Genomic DNA, 22,826 nt, shown 5'->3' with positions numbered 1-22,826 from the left:
GTGGGGAACCCTCCACCCACGGGTGGGGGTAGCAGCAGCTGTGGGAGCTGACAGTGGCAGAGGGGACCCTGCCTCGGGGAGGCCAAGCCCCACCCTTCAGTACTGGGCCTTGAACCCACACCCTCATGCATGAGCTGACCTGCGACCCAGCCTTGGTGGAAAAATGCTCGTCTTTTCTGGTCACACCCAAGCTGAGGTCTGCCAGCACCCTGGGTGCAGCCATAGGGTCATCCAGGATTGCTGCGACCCCATTCCTCCCTGGGCAGGGGCCTCTGCCACCATTCCCAACTCTCGATCTGAACTTTGAAAGGACCCCTTGTCCCTCACTTTCTCAGGAGGGGGCTCTGGCTGTCTGAGTCCCCTTCCTCTTTCCATTGACTTCACCACCACCTAGTCTGGAAAAGAGGTACCTTTATTGGACAGGGCAAGCTTGGCGACCTGGAGACCAGCGCCAGGGCCTGCGCCATCAGCAGGAATCAAGTTCACAGCTGGTGAGGGAGACCCTCACATTCACAGCTTCACAGAGCCTCGTACATACATTCAGCTGGCATGAGACAGTAGAGTTGTGCCAGTCAGATGCCCCCCTGGCCCTCAATGGATGCACCGGAGAGACCAGGCAGGGGCACGTGGCACTTAGGTGCCAAGTGCTGGACCGATCTGGGGGACCCCCAAGACGGGAGGGAAGGGCAAGCTGAGCGGTTTCTCAAAAGAGGCAGTCCCTGTCCATCCCACCCATCCTTAGGCCAAAGCACCTCCCACTGCAGACGCAGTCATGGCCAGAAACCCAGGGCAGAGGGCCCAGCCCAGGGTCAGTCCAGCTCATCCAGCTGGGAGCTGACACAAGCTGACTGCCCCTCTCTGGGCAAGCTGCTCAGCTGAAACCTGGTCTCCTCGGATATGCCGAACTGCTCCAGGGGGTCCTGTGGGATGGAAGGGTGGCCATGAAGCCGGGCCGTGAGAACTGCCCCTGCCACCTCCAGCCCCACACACACCTTGCCCGTCATCTTCTGTATCTCGTTCCTGTAGAAGATGAGGCTTCTCCGCATGTACTCGTAGCTGGAAGAGGGCAGGACTGGCAAAGTCAGAGCCTCATCCCATCCTCTGTGGCTGCTGAGCGGTGCCTCCCAGTTGTCCCCGAGCTCACCTGGCCCGACGCAGTGCCTCTGTCCACTGTTCACACTGCTCCTGGCTGCAGCACTCAAAGTGGTACTTCCTCTCTGGGTCCTCCACGAAGCCTGTGGGCGGACAGAGAGAGGGGGCCACCTGTCAGTCTCCACACCCTGCCGGCCACAGCCCCACCTTCCCCTTGCCAAGGCCTAGACTCCTCCGGCCCCTCCGCCTGCCACGAGCTGAAGAGAACACCGCCCCAGATTCCTTCGTCCTAAGCCCAGAGGTGACCCTGTCTGGAGTGAGCCTTTGCTGATGGAAGTCATCAAAGTGGACCCTAAATGCGGCGAGTGCTGCTCTGTAAGAGCAGACGCAACGGGGCGAAGCTCCTGAGCCAGGAACCGGGGATGCCTCAACGGGCACACAACGTGTCCGCCCAGCGGCCAGGGGCTTGGACGCGCGACGCGGGGCACTCACTGATGGAGAAGCCGCCGGGCTCTTCCTGCGCGACTCTGCAGCGCTCCAGCAGCAGGGCTCCGAGGGGCTGCGCGAGACACGGGCGTGAGCGCCGGCCGCCCGCGCGGGCCCCCCCTCGGCGCCCGCGCCCCTACCTCGGCCTCGTCCGTCCGGAAGTAGAAGAGGAAGTTGACCACCAGCTTCACCAGCCGCCGCTTGGCCACTGCGGGCACAACGCGGGCTCAGCGCGGGCTCAGCGCCGCCGCGAACCCCCCCCCCCGGCCAGACACCCGGGCCCGGCCCACTCACCGCTGCCTTTCTTGGGCCCCCGCATGCCCAGCTCCGCCGCCAGCTCCGCCGGCTGCTGGGACAGAGCCCGCAGTTCCTTCTCGTTGTAGCGCATGGCAGGCACCGCAGGGATACGGGAGCCAGAGTGCGGAGCGCGCGCCTCTCCTCCCGGCCGCCGTCCCCGGTGGCGCGGCACCGGCGCCACAAAAGTCTCAGGGAGCTGTCCCGGAAGTACCGACAGAGGTAGTGCGCCTGCGCGCCCCGAACGGCCTCTCCTTCCCGCAGCCGCTACGTGGCGCTGGCGTGCGGGGCCCGTGGGGGAGATCAGCTGCCTTTATAAAGTCATGAAATACACTGAGCCTGGGTCGGAAACTGGTTCACGGCAACCCCTTTGACAGGCGGTGCCCCTTCCCGAGGTGTACATGCGCAGGTGGAGGGCACGATAGCGTTTCCGGCCGCGTCTCAGTGCGTCCACTCTCGACACCCAGTACCGCGCGAACGAGGACCGAGAGTTCGTTGCGGACGTTGTACGCACGCGCCCTTCCTCGTCCAGCCTGCATTCAGATCCGCCCTCTTGCCCTCGCGCCTCCCGGTTGTCCATCCGGGCCGCGGGGCGGACCGGGCGTGCGCCAAAGGAAGCTCAGCTCCGTTGGTCCCGGAAGTGGCTCGGTCCTACGCGTTGCGCGTGCGCACGGAGAAGTCTTGGCGGTCGCCGGGAAGGCCTCGGAGCGTGGCCTTGGGCCCCGGTGAGGAGCGGCGCGGGCTGTGGGCGGTGGCCGGCCCGGGAGCTCGCTGGAGCGGGGTGGAGTGGGAGCCCGGCGCGCGGCGCGGCGCGGCACGCCCTCTCGGGAGGCCCGTTGGGGCGCGGGCGGCCTGGGTGGCGGAGGGCCTCGGGTCCCCGAGCGCCCGCGTTGGTTGCCGGCCCGGGGTCTCGCCGGCCTCGCAGCCCGTGAGCGCGCATTCCTCTGGCGCGGGCGGCCTCGGAGCTTTAGCTGGCCCCGTGCAGGCGCGCCCCGGCGGGACCTGGGCCGAAAGAGGCGGCCACTCCGCGCAGAGCCGGACGCCCGGCCCAGGACCCAGCGGCCACCTCCTCGAGTCTGGCGGCCGCTTCCCCTCGTCTGGTCTCTGGCACGGCACACTTCCCTCCCCCGAGGTGTCCGTTTAAGGCGTCCGGCTTCCTTAGCGGCCTCCCGCCCCGTCGGGTCGTCGGTCTTTGTTCCGGGCTGCGCAGCGAACCCGTGAGCCCTTGCCACTGAGCTACACCCCAGGTTCTTTTGTTTTTTTAATTGTGAGGCAGGGCCTCGCGGAGGCGCCCTGGCTGCCCCTCGGGGGACTGCGGGCCTGCACCACCTCCCCTGCACGCTGTTTTCCTGAGGTTGACTCTGCCGTCCGATGCTGAAAGGAGGAACCCGTCTTCTTGCACCACTGGTTTCTCTTTAAACCCCCAAGATCCCATGTGCACGTTGGTTGTATTTTCCATGTGTTTAAACAAATCGACTCCCCGGATTCCTGCTCTGCTTTGGACGACAGCCCTCAAGCTGCATCCACGTCCAGTCTGCTGTTGTGGAATTTGGTTCCCTGCCCTAGCTATTAGGTTGGCCAACTCTTTGTTCTCTCGGAACCCACAGCCTGTTAGTTTCTAAAAAAAAAAAACCAAATGATTTTTAGTTTTCTTTTGAGTCCTTGATTGTCTGGAAGTGGCCTTGTTTACTGTCCTTGATTGTCTGGAAGTGGCTTTGTTTACTCTCAGTGCCATGCCCAGCAGTTCGGGCATAAAGTCGGTTTATAGGGCTGGACTCTTCTGAGGCTCCAGGAAGAGTCCACATCCCTCCTCCTCCAGCTCCTAGAGATCCACGGCCACGGGCTCTTGGCCCCTTCCTTCAGCTCCAGAGCCAGCAGCCCGCTGTCTGCCAGCATCTCTGTGACTCAGCCTTCCTGCCTCCTGAGGACTCTGTTGACACTGGGTCCCAGATAGTGTAGGATGAGACCCCATCTCACAGCCCTTCACTTCTACTTGCAGACTCCCTTTTGTCATATGTGATCACAAAGGAATGGTTTCTGGGGATGAGAATGAAGATGTCCTTAAGAGCTGTCATCCACTGGGTCTCTGGGCTCGACCCTAACTGAGGGTTTGTGGCAGTCATTGAACAGTCTAGACAGAATGTTGGGTGACCAGAAAAAACTGCCTGGAGTTTGGGTTTTGAGTGAACATGATAGAATATGGGAACCCGGGGTGGCCTATAGGATTTTGAACAGGGTGTTTAGGATTCAAATAGCTGCAAGTAGCTCTTGAATATTGCAAATTAGGCAGAGGGGATCCAAAGATAGCTGTATTCCTTGCCTCCAGCAAATCCTAAGTGCTAGAGAAATAGAAATTAGGTTATAAGCAACAAATGTAGCCGGACAGAGCCAAAGCTAGAGGAGGGAGTGAGCCAGGCTTTGGTGAGTCAGGACAGCTTCCTGGAGAGGCTGAGGACTGTACAAGGAGTGACCTTGCCCTCCCTGGCCTTGGCCCTGCACGCCCAGGCTGGGCGCCTCCCCCTGCCCTCCAGAGTCACTGAGAGGCGCCACAATAACCTTCTAGGCCAAGAATAGACCATGTTTCCCTGCAGCCACCTAGTTCCATCACAGTCCAGTGCACTGTCAGACATGCTCCTTAACCAACCCAGATTGCCCTGCCCACCATCTTGTTGTCTGGGGCATCACCCAGGACCCCCACTAGCCAGGCCCCTGAGCTGGAGTCTCTGGAGATGCCTCTAGAGTCCCCCTGTTATCTGCCTGTCCCAGGGTGCCTGGCCACAGCTTTGGCAGGCGGCCTGTCCATCACACACACTCTCCTCTGTCGCGCAGGTTTCTCCCTGGTTCCTTAAAGCCTCAAAGCCTTCACCATGGATTTCCAGCATCGACCTGGGGGGAAGACAGGGAGTGGGGGTGTGGCCTCCTCCTCTGAGAGCAACCGCGACCGCAGGGAGCGCCTCCGGCAGTTGGCTCTAGAGACCATTGACATTAACAAGGTAGGCCACAGGGAGGTCTTGGCACCCTGTGCACAAGTGAGTTTCTTATTATTTTTTTTTTTTATTTTTGGTACTGGGGATTGAACCCAGGGGCACTGAGGCACACCCCGCCCTTTCTTGTATCGGATTCAGAGACAGGGTCTCCCTGAGTTGCTTAGGCCTTTACTAAGTTGCTGAGCCTGGCTTTGAATTCCCAGCCTCCTGCCCCAGCCTCCTGGGTTGCTGGGGTTACAGGTGTGGCCCCTGATCCCGGCAGAAGTCTGGTTTTGTAGGATAGCTAGAAAGAGCATGTGCTGCAGGGCTCTTTGGTCACGGAGGATGTTCTGTCTGGATGTCCCATGCCCCCAGTCACAAACCCAGGGCTCTGGAGTGTCCCAGCACCATCAGGCAGATGGTGCTTAAGGCTTTTGCTGGCCTGAGAGGAGGACCCAGCAGGTCCCAGACCTTCTGGCCTTAGTTCCCTGACCATAGACAGTGGGCTTCCTCTGCCTGACAGGATCTATTTTCTCCTCAGGATCCATATTTTATGAAAAATCACCTGGGATCGTATGAATGCAAACTCTGCCTGACTCTGCACAACAATGAGGTATGTTCTCTGGGCCCTACTGTGGGTCTGGCCTGCCACCAGCAGTGGTCCCTAAGCCCTCCCTGGCACTGACTGCCTCCGCTTCTCTTGGCCAGCCTCTGCCATGCTGCAGAGCCCAGCCCGATGCCCACCCCAGCTCCGTGTTTGCTCCGACTCATCTCTCTTTATTGTTAACTCTGAGAGGAGAACGGAGGGCATCACCTAGGACCCCACTAGACAGCTGCCAGCCCACTCACTGGACATTTGTTCCAAAGTGTGTCTTTCTGTGAAAGACGCCTATCGCTGAAGATGCAGGTCACATTCCCTCTGTCACCAGCTGTGTCCTGCACACTCGGCCCATGTGTCTGCTGGGAGCCCTCCCAGCCTCCCTTTCTTGCGAGGCCAGGGGGTGCGGGATGCTCTGCCTGATGTTTGATGGGCTGGCTCCAGAGAGGGGTCTCTGAGAAGACGGAGAGAGGGGTGGCGTGCTCTGGGGGCTCTCCAGCCTGTGTGGTTTGAGGATGTCCCCACAGTTAAGGCCTTTCTCCCATGGTTCTGGCAGCCAGGAGGTGGCTGTGGTGACTCAGTTGCAGGCTCTGAGCTGGTCTGAGCGTCCTCTGCTCTGCTCTCTTGAGCAGTGACGAGGCTCTATCTCTCGCGTGTCTCTGCACTCTGTTGAAATGAACTGTCCTGCACCTCAGGGCCTCTTCTCGGTGCTGTGGACACTGGCTGGATCATTCTCTGGGGTGGATGTGAAGTGGTGGGTCAGAGGGTGCCAGGTGTTGCGCTGCTGACCACACTGCAGCCAGGTGCAGATGTGCACATGCCAGCAGGAACCCACGGGCCCCTGTGGTGCTGGTCTGGGGTGTCCCATGTGTGCACTTCCTGTAGCGTGTCTTCCCTTCCCCGCACCCTGTGTGGACCTGTGGAGGTCCTGCCTTCACCGGGTCAGATGGCTGCCTTGCCCCTGGCTCCCTCTGTTCCTTATCTCAGTGGCAGACTGGCCTTGTTTATCCCTGTGCCCCACACAGGCCCTGGGGAAGACTGTTGGGTCTTTACTTGGCCTTTGTCATCATCCCTTCTCTCTGCAGGGCAGCTACCTTGCGCATACCCAGGGGAAGAAGCATCAGACCAACTTGTGAGTACCTTTGCCCCTGCAGCTGGTGCTGAGCCTCCGCTCGGGGCTCTGAAGTCAGCCAGGCTGCACCTAGGTTGGAGGGGGAGCCCCTCATCCGATGGGTGGGAGACGAGGAGAGGCTGTGTCCTTGGCTGCAGTGCACACTCTGCCTGCCCTTTACCCTGATGGGCTGGGGCTCAGTGGCAGAGCGCTCTCCTGGCACGTGTAAGCCTCTGGGCTCCATCCTTAGCACTGCAAAAATATAAACCAGTAGACTAAAGGCATGCTGTCCACGCACAACTACCAAAATAAAAACTAAAAAAAAAAAAAGAAAAAAGGGGGATTGGGATCTCTGAGAAGAGCAAGAGGCATGGCATGCCCTGAAGGACTCTAGCAGGCCCAGCTGACCATGACAAGGAGAGGGAGAGGCCTTCTCGGTTGTCCCTGTCCCTACATTCTGACCCCAGGGCCTCTCCCACTCCTCCCACTCTTTGTCTCCCTCACCTTGTAGAGGAGCTCCAAGGTCAGGGCAGGGGCTGAAGGCATCTGGGCCAGTGGCCTTGGTGGCCTGTGTTTGCAGGGGCTGCAGCATTTGTTTGTCCTGCCCTCAGGGCCCGGAGAGCAGCCAAGGAGGCCAAGGAGGCCCCTGCCCAGCCAGCGCCAGAGAAGGTCAAGGTGGAGGTGAAGAAGTTTGTGAAGATTGGCCGCCCAGGCTACAAAGGTGTGTCTGTGGGAATGACCGGCAGGCCACAGCTGCTGCCCAGAGTGAACGAGCTCTTTGGCCCCAGAGCCCTGGGCCACAGCTGCTATCCCCTGGCCTTTCACAGCAGTCCCCTCGTGGCTTGTGGCCTCGGCCTCTGTTGCCAGGACTTGACCAGCACTGATAACCTCTAAAGGGGAAGGAAGAGAGGAAACTTTCAGGAGCAACTTGTCGAGGACCAGGGGTTACAAGGGTTGGAAAGCTGGCTGAGTGACCAGTAAGAACACAGAAGCGCGTTCCCGCGAGTTAGGGAGGCGGATCGGCCGTTGAGCAGTTCTTAAGAGGTTCTTAAGAGGTGGGATGTTCTGTGAACTGGTCCACAGAGCAGAGGCCTGAGACGGCCTGCCTGGGGAGCAAGGGCTGGCTGGATAGCAGAACCCAGGCGGCAGGCCACAACCAGGGCTCTGGATGTGTGGTGAGGAAACGGCGATGGGCTGTGGTCAGCTTTGGGATTTAGCTGCCACTTCCAGCAGCCTTTCTTGGGGCACACTGTCCTATCCCAGTATAGGAGCTTCCTCTTGCTTACCCCATGCGCAGGACTGGGACTCAGGTCGGCCCCACTTGGATCCCAGTGAGGTGGCCCAGAGAGCCCTCCTGGCCCCAGAGTCCCTGCTCTACTCCGGGGTCCTGATGTCTGGGGATGTGGCCTGCCGTGAAGGCCCCCAGGAGTTGTGGTGGAGCACTGCACGGCATGGTGTGACGCTACCTTGTGCACCCGAGCCCTCCCTGTGGCAGAGCCTATCTAGCCACCCTGGCCAGCCCAGGCGCCTGCCCAAGACCCATTCCCCTGGTGGGTGGGCAGTATTAGACCACCCTCAGGGAGGACCAGTACCCTGGATGTAAGAGCGCTATTATTGCAGTGACCAAGCAGAGGGACACAGAGATGGGCCAGCAGAGCCTCCTGTTCCAGGTGAGGTGGGGCCCAGGGCTGGGAGGGAGGGAGGGAGGGAGGGAGGGAGGGAGGGGCCCCAGAGGCACTGGCTGAGAAGCAGCGTTGCCACTGGCTGCATTCCGCAGATCGACTACCCGGAGATCGCCGAGGGCATCATGCCTCGCCACCGCTTCATGTCTGCCTACGAGCAGAGGATTGAGCCTCCGGACCGGCGCTGGCAGTACCTGCTGATGGCTGCCGAGCCCTATGAGACCATCGCCTTCAAGGTAGTCGGGCCTCTGGGGTCTCCTCCTTCCCCCACGAGAGTCTGTACAGGGCAGGAGGGTCACCATTAGCCACTGCACGCTGGAGATGGGCCTCCAGCACGGGCACTACCCGTTGGGGGTCTCCCTCTTGTGACTACTGCTGTTTCATGAAGAGTTGGGGTCCCCAGGTGGGCCGAGTGCCTCAGCTGTGAGGCCTCCACTTTGCGGCTCTGCTGGGTCTAGGCTGTCCAGGAGTGACGGTAGCTGTGAGTCCGGGCGACGCAGGCTGCCACTCTGGTGTGGGCCGGATGGGGGTGAGCCCAGTCTGCCTCACACCAGGGGCCCTCTGGGGCCTCTCGTCCTCCCTAGGTACCCAGCCGGGAGATCGACAAGGCTGAGGGCAAGTTCTGGACTCACTGGAACAGGGAGACCAAGCAGGTTAGTGAATGGGGGCCTGGGTCTGGGTGCTGCGGGAACCCACACCAAGGCCTCCAGCACCAGTGGTCCACCCCCCAGCTCCAAGGCCACGGGGTCTGAGGACCTCCCATGTCTCTCCAGTTCTTCCTTCAGTTCCACTTTAAGATGGAGAAGCCTCCGGCCCCACCCAGCCTCCCTGCAGGGCCTCCAGGGGTGAAGCGGCCTCCACCCCCGTTAATGAATGGTCTGCCTCCTCGGCCACCACTGCCAGAGTCCTTGCCCCCGCCTCCACCAGGAGGCCTGCCCCTGCCACCCATGCCCCCCACTGGGCCTGCACCCTCGGGGCCCCCTGGGCCTCCCCAGCTGCCCCCACCAGCTCCTGGTGTCCATCCTCCAGCACCAGTGGTCCACCCCCCTACATCTGGAGTTCACCCCCCTGCTCCTGGGGTCCACCCTCCAGCTCCCGGGGTCCATCCCCCAGCACCAGTGGTGCACCCACCAACATCTGGGGTCCACCCCCCTGCTCCAGGGGTCCACCCCCCTGCCCCTGGGGTCCACCCCCCAGCCCCTGGGGTCCACCCCCCAGCCCCAGGGGTCCACCCCCCAGCCCCAGGGGTCCACCCTCCCCCAACGGCCGGGGTTCACCCCCAGGCCCCAGGAGTACATCCACCTGCTCCTGCAGTTCATCCTCAGGCACCGGGGGTACACCCACCAGCCCCTGGGATACATCCCCAGGCACCAGGGGTCCACCCCCAGCCTCCTGGGGTTCATCCTGCAGCTCCTGGGGTCCACCCTCAGCCTCCTGGAGTTCACCCGTCAAATCCTGGGGTGCACCCCCCAGCTCCTATGCCTCCGATGTTGAGGCCTCCTCTCCCCTCGGAAGGTCCAGGGAACATCCCTCCCCCTCCCCCAACCAACTGAAAAGCTGCCCCCCTTGTGTATCTGGTGTCCCCTTTCTCCCTGCGTTCCCACAGGAAGGCGTCGTGAGCTTTTGTACTTACTGTTCCCAGAGCCCATTAAACAGCTTCCCCGTGTCTGCAGTGGACTGACTGATGGGGCACTGCTGGGTGGGAGGGCTGTGGGGGGGTCCATGCCTGCCACACATGGGTTCTGGCCTCCACCAGGACATGTGCAGGGTGCTGCTGGACAGAGTGTAGCTGGAAGGGCACAGGGAGCCCCAGCTGACTCGGAGACCACCCCACTGCTACAAGGGTGGGGGTGGGGTTCTGCGCCTCTGCACTCCAAGCATGCCCCCCCCCATGGTCCCTCTGCTGTTTGTCTTTAGGAGGGACCCTTCCTCAAGGACAGCTTGGTCCCCAGGGCGGTCACAGGCCTGGCTATCTGGTGAGAGAGAGATAGGTGGCTGGGCCCAGAACAGATAGCTCTTTGAGAAGGCTGTCTCCCATGTGCCCCTGCTCCGTGTGGGGTGCTGGGCACTGTCCCCCAAGGTCACTCTGTGGAGCAGATAGAGGCCTTCCTCTTCCCACACATTCCATGCTCACCCATATAAGCCAGGCCACCCAGCCCCTTCCAGCACTCAATATGCAGGGCCCACCTTTCCTTAGCCAGCTGGCCCTGGTGGTGGCCATGGGGACTGTATTGAGGGTTGAGATCTCCAGAGGAGAGGAGCCAGCGGGGGGCTTCATCTTCCCTGAAGACTGGATGTGGCAGCCTGGTGGCCCACAGGACCCCCTGTGCCTGGTGACACTGAGCAGGACCAACAGTGGGAACAGAGGCCCCTTGCAGGTGGTGGGAACCCTGAGCAGCTATGAACACGCTTTCTTGGAGGCTGTTGGGAGGTCCCGCTGGGAACCCCAAGACCTGGCAACCTTTGGGGTCTGCAACCTCAGCGACGTGCAGACTGCCCTGCCCACTCTGCGGCACCTGGGGTCCTGGCTGGGGGAACGGAGGGGTCTGCTGCTGGTCCTACACCTGGCGGAAGGTATGTAGAAGCCCTCCCAAGGGAGGAACAAGGGATTCCCTGATACCCAGGCTCCCAGATGGCCCCCACACAGTGACAGTGAGGGTACCCCTCCTGCGCACAGTAGTGCTGGCAGAGCTCCCAGGTCAACAGGGAAGGCCCCTCCCCACAGCCAGGGAGCCCAGGAGAGCTAGACCCAGAGAACCCCAAGGTGCATCCTTACCCACAGCCTTCAGCCAGCCCCCAACGTGGTCTCCTTCCCAGACAGCAACAAGAAGGGGACCTCCTGTCCCTTCAGATGAGGTCCCCTGCTCCTGGTGTCCAGGGAGAGTGGACAGTACCCTTAGACCTCCTGGCCTCCAACAGATTGGCAGAGGCTACAACTGGGGAGGAGGCTCTTGTTGCAGAACAGGCCTGGGGAGCACTTGGGCTCAGTGGCTCAGGTGTCCCTGTTGTCCTGGCTGCAGTGACATGGGAACCAGTGCCCTCGCTGAGGTTCCAGGAGCCCCCCGGAGGAGCCAGCCCCCATGAGCAGGCGCTGCTGGTGCTATACCCTGGGCCTGGCCCCGAGGTGACTGTCACCGGGGCTGGGCTGCCAGGTGCCCAGGTATCTGGGAGTTGCAAAGGGCAGTCCTGGGCCACCAGGAGCCCTGTTTGAGGGGAGGAGGCTGGATTTTTTTTTTTTTTTTTTTTTTTTTTTTGAGGTCTCTGTTTAATGGAAAGGCACAGAGGGTCAGTGAGTGAGAAAAAGGGTGGTCAGGCACCGGGGAGAAGGGATGTGCATAGCCAGGCTGGGGGCGGCAGCGCCCCCCAAAAAACAGGCCGAGCCCCATCTCCACAGGGCCTCTGTCCGACCCACAACACGCGCTATCTGGTGCTGGCCGTGGACCGCCCAGCGGAGGCCTGGAGCAGCTCTGGGCTCACCTTGACCCTGCGGCCCCACGGAGACGGTAGGCAGACTGGGCAGGGGCTGCTGCCCTTGGTGCCAGTCTCCGAGCCATAGTAGTGCCCGCCCACCACAGGTGGCCCCATGAGCACCGCCCAGCTGCAGACGCTGCTGTTTGGTTCCGACCCCCGCCGCTTCACGCGAATGACCCCGGCCCTCTTCCTGCTGCCATCTGGGCCTGCGCCGCTGCCTGCCCGTGGCCAGTTGGACATAGTGCCCTTCCCGCCGCCCAGGTGCGTGCCGGTCGTGGAGCAGGGGGCGTAGGGGGGTGGAGGCGGCACGGCCTCACTCCCTCAAGACTACCTCGCCCCCTACTGCGGGTTCCAGGTCGTCCCCAGAGCCCGAGGAGCTGCCGCCCAGCACAGACCCCTTCCTGGAGACGCTTACGCGCTTGGTGCGCGCGCTGCGAGGGTCCCCCACCCGAGCCTCATCGCCGCGCCTGGCCCTGGACCCAGGCGCTCTTGCCGGTTTCCCGCAGGGCCTCGTCAACCTGTCAGACCCCGCGGCACTGAAACGCCTCCTCGATGGCGAGGAGCCTCTACTGCTGTTGCTGCCGCCCGTTGCGGCCACTTCTGGGGACCCCACGCGACTGCAGGGCCCCGCGTCAGCGCCCTGGGCCGCCGGCCTGGTGCATCGCGTGGCCATCGAGCTTCAGGCTGCGGCCGCGGAGCTCCGCGGACTCCCGGGCCTGCCGCCTGCAGCGCCCCCATTGCTAGCGCGTCTGCTGGAGCTGTGTCCGGGTGACTCCAGTGACACTAAGGGCCCTGGCAGCCCCGGGGACCCAATGCGTGCGCTGCTGCTGTTGAAGGCCTTGCAGGGATTGCGCGCCGAGTGGCGCGGGCGGGATCAGCGCGGTTCGGCGCGGGCGCAGCGGAGTGCGGGGGCCACAGGCGCAGTGGACGGGCCGTGCGCGCTGCGTGAGCTCAGCGTGGACCTGCGCGCCGAACGCTCTGTGCTCATCCCAGAGACCTACCAGGCCAATAACTGTCAGGGTGAGTGCGGCTGGCCGCAGTCCGACCGAAACCCGCGCTACGGCAACCACGTGGTTCTGCTGCTGAAGATGCAGGCCCGCGGGGCTGCTCTGGCTCGCCCGCCCTGCTGCGTGCCCACCGCCTACGCGGGGAAACTCCTCATTAGTCTATCCGAGGAGCGTATTAGCGCTCACCACGTGCCCAACATGGTGGCCACCGAGTGCGGCTGCCGGTGACCGCCGCTGCACGGACTCCAGCGCGCCCCAGCTAGCGCCCCTCCCCATATTTATTCAAACCTCAAGCATCGCCCCAATAAAAACAGCATGCACTCAGCTGGGGTCGCCTGCGTCTGGGGGAGCCGTGAGGGCCTCCTCTGCCTTCTCAAGTGCAAGGCCTGAGTCACCCCTTGTAGCTCAATGCCATTCAGACAGGGGGTCCAAGCACGAAGGAGCAGGCCACGCACTGGCCGCAGCACTCGCTTTATTTTGCTGGAGCCTCGGGCCGTTGAGGGGAGTCAGATGGGACCCGGGACGCGCTAGGGACCCGGGCCCGGCTCAGCCCCGCCCCTTGCCCGCGCGGAGCTTCCGTCGGCCTGGACGCCCGTCCTCCTCGTCGTCAGGGTGCCGCGGGGGGACCCAGACCTGCCTTTTCCTGTGCTCAGGGTACCTGGGGTCCTTCGCCCAGGGCCGATGGCCCCTTCCGCGTGCCTCCCAACGTCGGGGCAGGGCTTCCCGGGCCTCCCTGGCGACCCGCGGCCTCTCCTTCCGCGGCTTCTCCTTTCGGATTTTCTCCTTCGGCGGCCTCTCTTCCCTCCGCGGCCTCTCCTTCCGCCGCCTCTCCTTGGGCCCTCCGTCCTCCCCAGCAGCCTCTCTGGTGGCCTCCCCAGTTTCCCCTGGAGCCTTCTCTGCGGCCTCCTTGGTCATGGGGACCTCGGGACTGTCCTCTGTCTTCCCCTGGAGAGCTGGTGGCCCCGCCTGGGGAGCGGGCCGTCTCGATGGGGGCTCCCGGATGGTGGGCTCAGGCTGTAAGACGGGCGCGTGGGTCTGGAGGCGGCCCACCCCTTTCTCCTGGACAGGGACAGGGGCCCCACCTCCCGCAGCCGCTGGAAAGCTTACCGGGGAAGTCACCGGCTCTTTGTGGGGAGAACTCCGAGGGACCCAGGGCTCAGGGGCAGGTGTGGGGGCAGCCCCCTCCCCCATCATGGCATCTGGGGGACCGGTGGGGAAAGCCAGTCAGCCTGGGCCTTAGGAGGCGTCACGCTGTCCACTGCCACCCTCCCTCCACCCTAGAGCTCCATGCCGCGACCACGGAGCAGCCTGGCTGTGCCTCTGGCAGGGCTCTCTGCCGCGAGGGCACTCGTGTCCCGCACCTCCCTTTGTCCTGTGGCAAACGCGCCGCAGATCCCTGCGGGGCCAGAGGGTGCCCAGGCCACGAGGCCGGTGTGAGCGTGGCCTTGGCCGGAGGGGGAGGGGAGAGTGGTCCTCGGCCAGGGTCACTGGGGGAGCTCAAGGGAGGGGCGCAGGAGAGCGGCCTGCAAGAGCCCCTACCCTGGAGAGGAGGCACCCAGACCCCGCCCTGGCCGTGCTTGGCCTGGTCCCCAACCCCCATCCCACCTCTGGGGAGCCCGGCTCACCGTGGCACAGCTGGAAGGCGGAGCCCAGCAAGGCGACCAGGGAGGCCAGCACCAGGCACTTGTTGAGGGTCACGTCTCCCCAGGGCAGCTCCTCCCCGAGGGCGGGGAGCGGCAGTGGCGGCTGCGGTGGCGCGGCCTGCGCCTTCTTACGTGCGGGGACGCTCCGAGGGGCTGCAGGGTGGGTGTTCTGAGCTCCGGCTCTGGGCTCCGCAGCACCCTCCGCCCGCGCTGGGCACAGGGCAGACCTGCGTCCTGCACCAGCTCCTCGCAGGTGAGCCGAGCCCTGGACGCCCCGCGGCTCTGGTTGAGCGGGTGCCCCTGCCCTTGCCGGCACTGCCTGCCACGGGCATCCAGGAGCCCCCATTGCATCCGGTCACTTGACCCCCTAAATTTGGTGACCCAGGCTGCAGCCTATCCCCCATGCCAATCTGTACCCACCCCTGCCTCACCCATGCCTGTTGCAAACCCACCTGCTCCAGATTTCAGCTCTTCCTTCCCAGCTCCTGGGCTCCCCCTGACCACAGGCTCCTTTTCCATCTTCTGGGGTTTGGTGGCCACATTCCCCACTGCCACGGCCTCCCGAGAGTCCTGTGGGAATCACCAGACTTTCCAGGTCATTGTTTCCTTAGGTCTTTCCTCAAAGGGAGCCCGGCCCTCCCTGGGGTCTAACAAACACACCCTCTTAGCCAATTTGTCCTCAACTCCAAGGGCATCCTCGGCTGTAACTGAGGGCCCAGACACTCACCTGGGGCCAGGTGCTGGAGTTGCCCAGCCTGGGGGTCTCTGTGGGTGGGAATGGAGAGTTTAGCAAGGTGGCAGGGCCCCCAGGTCAGACCCCGCCCCCTGCCGCTGGGCTAACAGTGCCTGCGGCCTCCCAGTTGCAGACAGCTCAGAGACACCCTTGCCCCAAAGCACACAGACTCCAAAGGCCGCCTGGGGTCAAACCCAGATCCCTGTGGCCGGGCACCTGTTCCGGGCTCCTGAAAGACCCCCGAGGCAGGAATGGGGACCAGGCTGGCCGCAGGGAGCAGTTCCAGCCCAGTGAGGGACAGTAATCCCTGGTGTCTGGTGGTGAGCCACCTGGCTCAGCGTACCTGGAGGCTTGTCCCCTGGAGGCCGGCCTGGGCAGGGATCTGCCAAAGCAGAGAGGTCCTCACTGGCCAGGCAGCTGCCCAGGCCTCCGTCCAGCTCCTCCGAGGCTCTGGTTGTCATGTAGACTGGAGCAGCAGTGGGCCCAGACCGGGGCTGGGAAAAGGAGTTTCACCACCTGGGCCTCCAAGGACAGGAGGCCACCAGCCTCCCTCTGCCACTTCCCAGTTGTTGCTGGTCCCTCTCTCTCTAGCAGCCTTCTCTGAGCACAGTCACCTCCTACAAGGGCCCATTCCCAGGCACCCTCCCCAGCCCCTCTTACCCACAGCCACCACGCTGGGCCCTCCCCATGGCCTATCTCTCTGGACCCCAGCATCCCTGAGTGTGGCAGCAAAGGCTGCTGGAGCTCAGAGAGGACTGGAATCCACCCAAGGTCACACAGCAATGAGTCAAAGACTCAGCCCACACCAGAACCTGGGCCCCAGGGTCAGCTCATGTTCTCTGAGCCCAGGGACTATTTTTAACTGGTGTCCAAGGCCAGCAGCACAAGCTGGTCAGTGTCTGAGCCCCTCCCAGGTCTTGCTCCTATGGGGGCTCTCTTTGACCATCCTCACCCACCATTCCTGGCACCCAAAGCTTTCACCCATCCCCATGTTCCGAGGGGCCCAACCCCCAGCAGCCAGAACCCACCTGGCCCTCTGGCCACAGTAGTTGAGGGCAGGGGAGGAGGGTCCTGGGGTCTTCCTGTCCCAGCGTGCCCACGGCCCCGGCCTCCTCTCGCGGCCTCTGTTCCCATATGGCAGGTGAGGAAACCGAGGCTGCAGACGGGGCCAACCTGAAGTCAGCCCCAGACCTTGCTTTTTGAGGTCTCCATGGCCTCTGGCTGCTAGTTCCAGTGGGTCCCTCACCCCAGGAAGGGAGGCCCCCCTTCCCTGGGGCTGGGAGACCCTGAGGGGCCGAGGAGGAAGGCTTCAGCGCATAGGGGGCCGGGGTGGGAGACCCAGGTGAGGGGGCGGCAGCGCGGGGGAGCGGACCCCAGCCCTGGAGACGGCCTCCCCAGCCCCTCTTACCCACAGCCACCACGCTGGGCCCGGAGCACAGGATGGAGTCTGGGAGGGTGGACGGGACAGACAGCGACAGGTGGCCAGAGACAGCTGGGCGGACCTCACTGAGGACCGTGGAGCAAGGGGAGGGGCAGGCGCGAGATCACCACTGGAGTGTCCTCAACCCCCACCACTGGAACCAGGCAGGGTACTGGCCAGAGGGTGACCCCACCCCATTCAGGGTGATGCCACCATCAGACCAGCCACTGGTGACAACCAGGGGAAGTGGGGTCCAGAGGGGACAGCGCCTGGGCCATGCTGACTGCTGTCTCATCTGGGCCACATCCTCACAGAGCACCACTGTGTGACAGCCACCTCCTGCAGGGCGCACAGAGCCAGCAGCCAGGGTCAGAGGGAGGGCCTCACCTAGGAGGCCCCGGCCTGGAGCAAGGCTGCCCACGGACCTGGGGTCCAGAGGCTGCACAGCGCAGGGCCTCAGCTCCCCATGTGAGGCAGGGGTGGCTTCCCCCTGGGCGGTGAGGGGGAAACTAGCCGTGCGCCAGCTCCAGGGCAGCAGCTGCCTGTGGACACTCGCTGCACCAGCTCCCGGCCACGCTGTCCGGCACCTCTGACCGTCCACACCAGGCGCCTCTGCTGGGGTGTGTCCAGAGGGTGTCCCAGCAAGGACAGCCCCGAGGGAGGGCAAGCCCCCGCCCTGCACGCAGGAACTAAGACACCACTCTCCAGCGGAGGAAACCCTTTGGTCATTATTTTTGATACCTGGGATTGGATCCAGGGGCACTAACCACCAGGCCACACCCCGGCCCTTACTTTGTATTTCATTTTTATTTATTTTTTGAATTTTTTTTTTTAGTTGTTGAAAGACCTTTATTTCATTTATTCAGTGCTTCACATGTGCCAGGCAACGCGCTACTGCCGAGCCCAGCCCAGCCCTTATCTCGTATCTTATTAGAGTCGGGGCCTCCCTGAGTTCTGGGCCTCCCTGAGTTCTGGGGCCGGCTTTGAACTCGTGTTCCTCCTGCCTCAGCCTCCCGGCTGCCGGGATGACAGGCATGTGTCACCGCACCTGGCTTTTGTCATCATTTTTAAAAATGTTTTAAATAGGGCTGGGGATGTGACTCAGGGGCAGAGCACTTGCCTGGCACATGGGAGGCCCTGGGCTTGATCCTCGGCATGACATAAAAATAAACAAAATAAAGGTGTGTGTCCATCTACAACTAAAACAAAATCATATATATATATATTTTGTTGTTGTTGTTGTTGTTGTTGTTGCAGATGGACACAATACTTTTATTTTATTTTTTTATGTGGTGCTGAGGATCGAACCCAGGGCCTCGCCCGCGCTAGGCGAGTGCTTTACCGCTGAGCCACAACTCCAGCCCCTAAAACAAAATCTTGTTTGATTTTTTTTTTTTAAAAAACACCTTATTGACACAATTCACATGCCACATGGTCTATCTTTGTCCCCAGCACTGGGGCTGGAACCCCCTGCTCTCCCATGAGCCACACCCAGCCCGCGTCGTCCTATGCTGAGACAGGTCTGGCTCCGGTGCCCGCCGGCCTGGACCCTGCCATCCTCCTGCTCAGTCTCCCTGCAGCTGGACGACAGGCCAGCCACCACACCTGGCTCCCGTCTGATTCTGAGGAACTGTCAGCTGGCTGCCAACGTCACCATCACCACACCACTTCACCTTGCACCAGGAGTGCTTGAGCTTTTGCGGGAGGCCCAGTGGGCCGAGGCCGACGTCCTCCTGCGGCTGAGCTGCCCGTCCCTGGCCAATGGCTGCTTTGCCGCCCCCCCCGCCGCCCCGCCTCCCTCAGGACGCCTCTCCCTCGGGGCAGGGCTCCCCAGCAAGGCCCTGCAGCGGGGCCTTCTCTCAGAACTTGTCTCTGACCCCACCACAGATCCCAGACCTGCTGAAGGGGGGCCTCCCTGGGCTGGGCAGGTCCCACTCCCTCTGAGCAGGTCACTCCGTGGCACTGACCAGCAGAGGAGCTGAGTCTCCCAGGATGGGAGAGAAGGGGGGCTGCCCCCACCCCCCAGGGCCTTTCTCCCCGGCGGCCCTTGGCTTCCCCCTGGGTCAACAGATGGGGTGAGGGCCAAGCTGCCCGCTGAACAGACACCACGATCGCGCTGCGTCTGCCCCCCTGAGTTCACTGGCCCCGTCTTCCTGAGTGCCAGGGGCTGTGCCAGGGCTTGCCGCGCCGGAGCCCCCTCTGCCACCACCACTCCTGCGCCTCCGGGTGTGAGGCGGGGTCTGACTAAGCTGCTCAGGCTGGCCGAGTGGCTGGGACCACAAACATGTGACACTGCTGAGGCCGGAGGGTCCAAGTTCAAGGTCAGGCTCAGCCACCTAGCCAGACCCAGAGCAACCTCTGGAGACCCTGCCTCAAAATGAACTTTAAAAGGCCGGGGTGTAGGACAAGGACGCCCGAGTGGACACTGGCCTGGGCTGCGGGCCCGGTCAGTGGAGTGGGTGCGGCACTTCTTGTCCAGGTGCCCGGGAGTCGTGGCCCTGGCCTGGGGTTACTTCCCGGCTGGGGCACTTCCTGCCGCATCCAGACCTTCCAGAGCCTTCTCCTGCTGCCAAGGGCATGAGTGGCACCCCTTGGGTATCCGAGGATGTCACTGGGCAGGAACAGGAACCTGCCAGGCTTTGCCAAGCTGCTTCCAAGTTTTGATCTTTTAAATGAGCACTTTTTTACACAATATCTTTATTTTGTTTATTTATTTTTATGTGGTGCTGAGGATCGAACCCAGGGCCTCCCACGTGGGAGGCCTAACAATCCCAGCGGCTCAGGAGGCTGGGACAGGAGGATTGAGAGGTCAAAGCCAGCCTCAGCAAAAGTGAGGCGCTCAGCAACTCAGTGAGACCCTGTCTCTAAATAAAATACAGAATAGGGCTGGGGACGTGGCTCAGGGGCCGAGTGGCCCTGAGTTCAATCCCTGTACCTCTCCAAAAAATAATACAATAAATACAAAATGCAAAGGGCCAGGGGCGCGCCAGTGGGTGGCGCCCCCTGGGTTCCCTCCCCAGGACTGGGAGAGAGAGGAAAACCACTAAATGAGCAACCGGTCCTCTTTTCTTCAGCAATAACAGTTGTTCAAAAACCGACGCCATGGGGTGGGGCTGGGCTGGGGCTCCGTGGTGGGCGCTGCCCGGCAGGTGCGAGGCCCTGGGTTCCATTCTCAGCACCGCAGATAAATAAATAAAATAAAGGTCCGTTGACGATTTAAAAAATGTTTTTAAAAAAGAAGCAATAACAGTGTTCAAAAGTGAAGAGGAAGCTTGTGACCACCGCCGTGTCACCTCGTGGGGCAGGAAGTGCCAGGAGCTGCAGAGCCACCTCGAGCAGTTGATTAGTACAGTCGTCACGCGTGACAGAAGTTGGGAACCGGAGGGGCGCACGCCACCTGCCACCTGGGGCCTACAAGTAGCACTTTGCTGTGCTGTGTTTTGGGGTGACATTGGGGTGGAACCCAGGGCCTGGCGCAGGCTGGTCACGTGCTCGCCCCAGAGTTGCACCCCCGCCTACTTCCTCCAATTTCATTTCACAGTCAGCTGCAGGCGTCACCCCACTTCCCAAAGCACCTCAGCACACAGGGCCAACCCCGGGCGGGCGCGGGACACGCCTGGGCTGCCGCCAGGAGACGAGGCTCATGGAGAGCCAGGGCTGGGCTCCCGCCGGGCACCCACCTCCTGCCCACTGGTCACCCTGCAGGGGCTCAGCCTGCAGCCACACACCCCTCAGGCCTGGGCCACAGTCCAGCACAGGCCTCCCTGGCCCAGGGACAGTCCATGGTCCCCTCCTCCAGCTCCTGAGACCCCAGGGAGAGTCCCCGTCCCCTCTCCAGCTCCAGGGCCAGCAGCACAGCGTCTTCCTGGCCCTCTGACCCTGACCCTGCTCCTCCTCTCAGCAGGACCCTGTGGTGACCCTGGGTGGCCAAAGCTCAAGACCCTCCCCTGGTCACACCTGAGTCCCTTCTGCCCCAGGAGGTGACACAGTCACAAATTCTGGTGATTAGGATGTGGCATTTCAGAGGGCCCTTATTCACCAACTCCAGGAGCCGCTTTTTTTCTTTTTGATTCTTTTTTCAGTTGTGAAAGCCGGGCTCTGGCCCCCACTGCCACCCCTGCCCATCAGCGCCACCACCTCCGGGATGCACCCAGAACGCCTGCCACCACCCCTGCTGCCAGGGCCATGCCCTCCACAGCTCCCTGCTCCCTCAGGCACCTCCCACCAGATCCGGGGTTGGCCCTGGGTCCCTGGCAGGATGCACGGGTGACCCCTCTGTCATCCAGAGCCGTTAACCGGTGTGGCCGGCCAGTCCGGGCTGCCCCTGTACAGTGCCACAGCAGCCCCCGGGTGAGAGGGAAGGGCTCCCTGCTCCCCTGGGCTGGAGACCCCTCCACCCAGCCCACCTGCTCCTCTAGGTGACCCTGTGGCCTCGCCCCTGGGTGGGTGACTCTGCCCCCAGGGATGCAGGCAATGGATGTTGGGGGTACTGGTGGCCGTCATGACAGGGGAGCTCCTGGCCTGGAGGGTAGAGGCTGGGGACTCTGCTCAGCACCTCAAGGCCCAGGACACCTCCAGGGAGGGTCAGTGTCCCCTCCCCCAGTGTCCACCAGGAATTCACTCTCTGACACTGGCAGTGGGCAGGCTGGACCAGGGGGACGTGGCAGGGGCCTCAGGGTGCTGGAGGAAGTCTCCCGAGCGGTGGCGGCATTGGTGTCTGTGACCTGGGGGTGGCCAGAGGCCAAGGGGAGCAGCTGCAGGGTTCTCACGCAGTATCCGGGTCACTCCTACTTCCTGGGCTGCTGCGAAAGAAAAGGGTCCTCAGGAAAGCAGGCCTGGAGCCATCCGCGTCGGTGACGCCGGGCCCCTGGCCACTGCAATCCACCTGCCTGCTCTGACCCCAAACGCCAGTCTTTATTTATTTTTCACCAAGTGACTCTACTTCTTTTCACCCACAGAGATTCCAAACTAAAGTGGTTTTGGCCAGCGACTGGGCCAAGTCTGCTAAGGAGAAATAACCCTGCCCACCCCGGCCTTCCTGGGAGGCTTCTGGGCTCCATGTGGCCGGGTGTGACCCAAAGGTCACTCCAGAGCTCTGCCTTGCCATGCAGAGCGCCCCATTGGGCCAGACGGTCCCAAGGGTCACTTTCTGGCCTGAGTCATGGAGGGTAAGCAGGCCACGGCCCCGTGACCAAGGCTGGCCATTGGCAGGCCCAGATTCTGCACACCTGGCCCAGAATTGCCCATCTGCCTGCCCTGGGGAGCTGTTCAGAGGTCAAAAAACAGATCTCAAACCCACAGGCTGGGCCGGACCATGGCTCAGGGTGGAGCACTCGCCTAGCAATGGGGGGCCCTGGGGTCACCCCAGCACTGAAAAGGAAGAACCCGAAATAGCAAAGGTCCTCACCTCCTCCAAGGCAGGCCCAGCCCTGCCCAGGGTTTCTATGCTCTCCACGACCCCCATTCTCAACAACTTCTTGATAAGATGCACGTCCCCCAAACGATTCTCTAGTGGCCTAACCTCTGCTTGCCCAGTTGTACCACTGTCCTCTGACTGGTGTTCCCCCCACGGAAGGGTACCTGGAGGCACTAGCCACCTCCCATCGGAGACTACTTCCATGGGTCTGCAGTCACTTGAGGCCCCTTGGGGAAGGTTGTGTCTAACTCAAATAGGCCTGGAATACAGTGAGAACCCAGCATTGCCAAGACAGGGGAACAGGCCGGAGTGGCTGCGACCCCACGTAAGTCCCCAGAGTTCCCGTTTGTGTTTAAACCATGGCAGGTGCGATGGGCACCAGCATCCCAGCAACTCGGGAGGCTGAGGCAGGAGGACAGCAGGTTCCAGGCCAGCCTCAGCAACTTAGCAAGGCCCTCTTTCAGCATAAAAAGGGCTGGGATGTGGCTTGATGGTAAAGTGTTCCTGGGTTCAATCCCACTCCCCCCTAAAAAAGATCAACACTAGGGCTGAGGCTCAGCAGTGGGGCACCCCAAAACAACTTTTATTTATTTATTTTTCAATTAATTTATCAATTTTTATTTATTTTTATTTTTGGTACTACGGATTGAACCAGGAATATTTTACCACCAAGCCACATCCCCATCCTTTTTTTTTTTTGTACCAGGGATTGAACACAAGGGCACTCGACCACTGAGCCACACCCCAGCCCTATTTTGTATTTTATTTAGAGACAGGGTCTCACTGAGTTGCTCAGCACCTTGCTGATGCTGAGGCTGGCTTTGACCTCTCAATCCTCCTGCCTCAGCCTCCCAAGCCACTGGTATTACCGGCCTGTGCCACCACGCCTGGCTAAGCTCCTTATTTT

General features: G+C 62.0%; 4 protein-coding genes across 7 annotated transcripts; 2 read left to right on the top strand and 2 right to left on the bottom strand.

Annotated features, from left to right (window-relative positions):
- Positions 1-394: 394 nt before the first annotated feature.
- Positions 395-2,117, bottom strand: Plekhj1 (pleckstrin homology domain containing J1). Its single transcript, XM_046444241.2, has 6 exons — positions 1,873-2,117; positions 1,719-1,786; positions 1,585-1,651; positions 1,145-1,235; positions 993-1,056; positions 395-920 (listed from the first exon to the last, which is right to left on the bottom strand). Exons 1-6 carry the CDS (start codon positions 1,964-1,966, stop codon positions 810-812), a joined length of 495 nt encoding a protein of 164 aa, XP_046300197.1. The 5' UTR covers positions 1,967-2,117; the 3' UTR covers positions 395-809.
- A 330-nt stretch (positions 2,118-2,447) lies between these two features.
- On the top strand, positions 2,448-9,895 carry Sf3a2 (splicing factor 3a subunit 2). 2 transcript variants are annotated; one of them, XM_046444240.2, is made up of 10 exons: positions 2,516-2,597; positions 3,149-3,445; positions 4,702-4,865; positions 5,380-5,451; positions 6,522-6,568; positions 7,159-7,268; positions 8,168-8,217; positions 8,325-8,465; positions 8,814-8,882; positions 9,003-9,895. In XM_046444240.2, the coding sequence occupies exons 3-10, from the start codon at positions 4,740-4,742 to the stop codon at positions 9,780-9,782; spliced, it is 1,395 nt and encodes a 464-aa protein (XP_046300196.1). In that variant the 5' UTR covers positions 2,516-2,597; positions 3,149-3,445; positions 4,702-4,739; the 3' UTR covers positions 9,783-9,895. The 2 variants fall into 2 exon arrangements, with proteins under 2 accessions (XP_046300195.1, XP_046300196.1); XM_046444239.2 differs by lacking the exon at positions 3,149-3,445 and having other exon boundaries at positions 2,448-2,597.
- A 130-nt stretch (positions 9,896-10,025) lies between these two features.
- Positions 10,026-13,031, top strand: Amh (anti-Mullerian hormone). The gene is made up of 5 exons (XM_046444238.2): positions 10,026-10,803; positions 11,250-11,389; positions 11,624-11,732; positions 11,805-11,961; positions 12,056-13,031. Exons 1-5 carry the CDS (start codon positions 10,266-10,268, stop codon positions 12,933-12,935), a joined length of 1,824 nt encoding a protein of 607 aa, XP_046300194.1. The 5' UTR covers positions 10,026-10,265; the 3' UTR covers positions 12,936-13,031.
- Positions 13,032-13,162: 131 nt separating this feature from the next.
- Positions 13,163-16,346, bottom strand: Jsrp1 (junctional sarcoplasmic reticulum protein 1). Of its 3 annotated transcripts, XM_058579295.1 has the most exons (7): positions 16,112-16,217; positions 15,427-15,577; positions 15,078-15,115; positions 14,803-14,920; positions 14,333-14,503; positions 13,815-13,906; positions 13,163-13,721 (listed from the first exon to the last, which is right to left on the bottom strand). In XM_058579295.1, exons 2-7 carry the CDS (start codon positions 15,542-15,544, stop codon positions 13,254-13,256), a joined length of 1,005 nt encoding a protein of 334 aa, XP_058435278.1. In that variant the 5' UTR covers positions 15,545-15,577; positions 16,112-16,217; the 3' UTR covers positions 13,163-13,253. The 3 variants fall into 3 exon arrangements, with proteins under 3 accessions (XP_058435278.1, XP_046299664.1, XP_046299662.1); XM_046443708.2 differs by having other exon boundaries at positions 13,163-13,906; positions 16,112-16,346; XM_046443706.1 differs by lacking the exon at positions 16,112-16,217 and adding an exon at positions 15,744-15,796 and having other exon boundaries at positions 13,163-13,906.
- Positions 16,347-22,826: the final 6,480 nt, after the last annotated feature.

Source organism: Marmota monax, unplaced genomic scaffold (assembly GCF_021218885.2).
Source record: "Marmota monax isolate L192 unplaced genomic scaffold, Marmota_monax_Labrador192_F-V1.1 WCK01_AAM20220418_F8-fsc00102, whole genome shotgun sequence".
Taxonomy (NCBI): domain Eukaryota; kingdom Metazoa; phylum Chordata; class Mammalia; order Rodentia; family Sciuridae; genus Marmota; species Marmota monax.
Note: the sequence above shows the minus strand (reverse complement) of the source record. Positions and strands in the feature narration are given on the sequence as shown.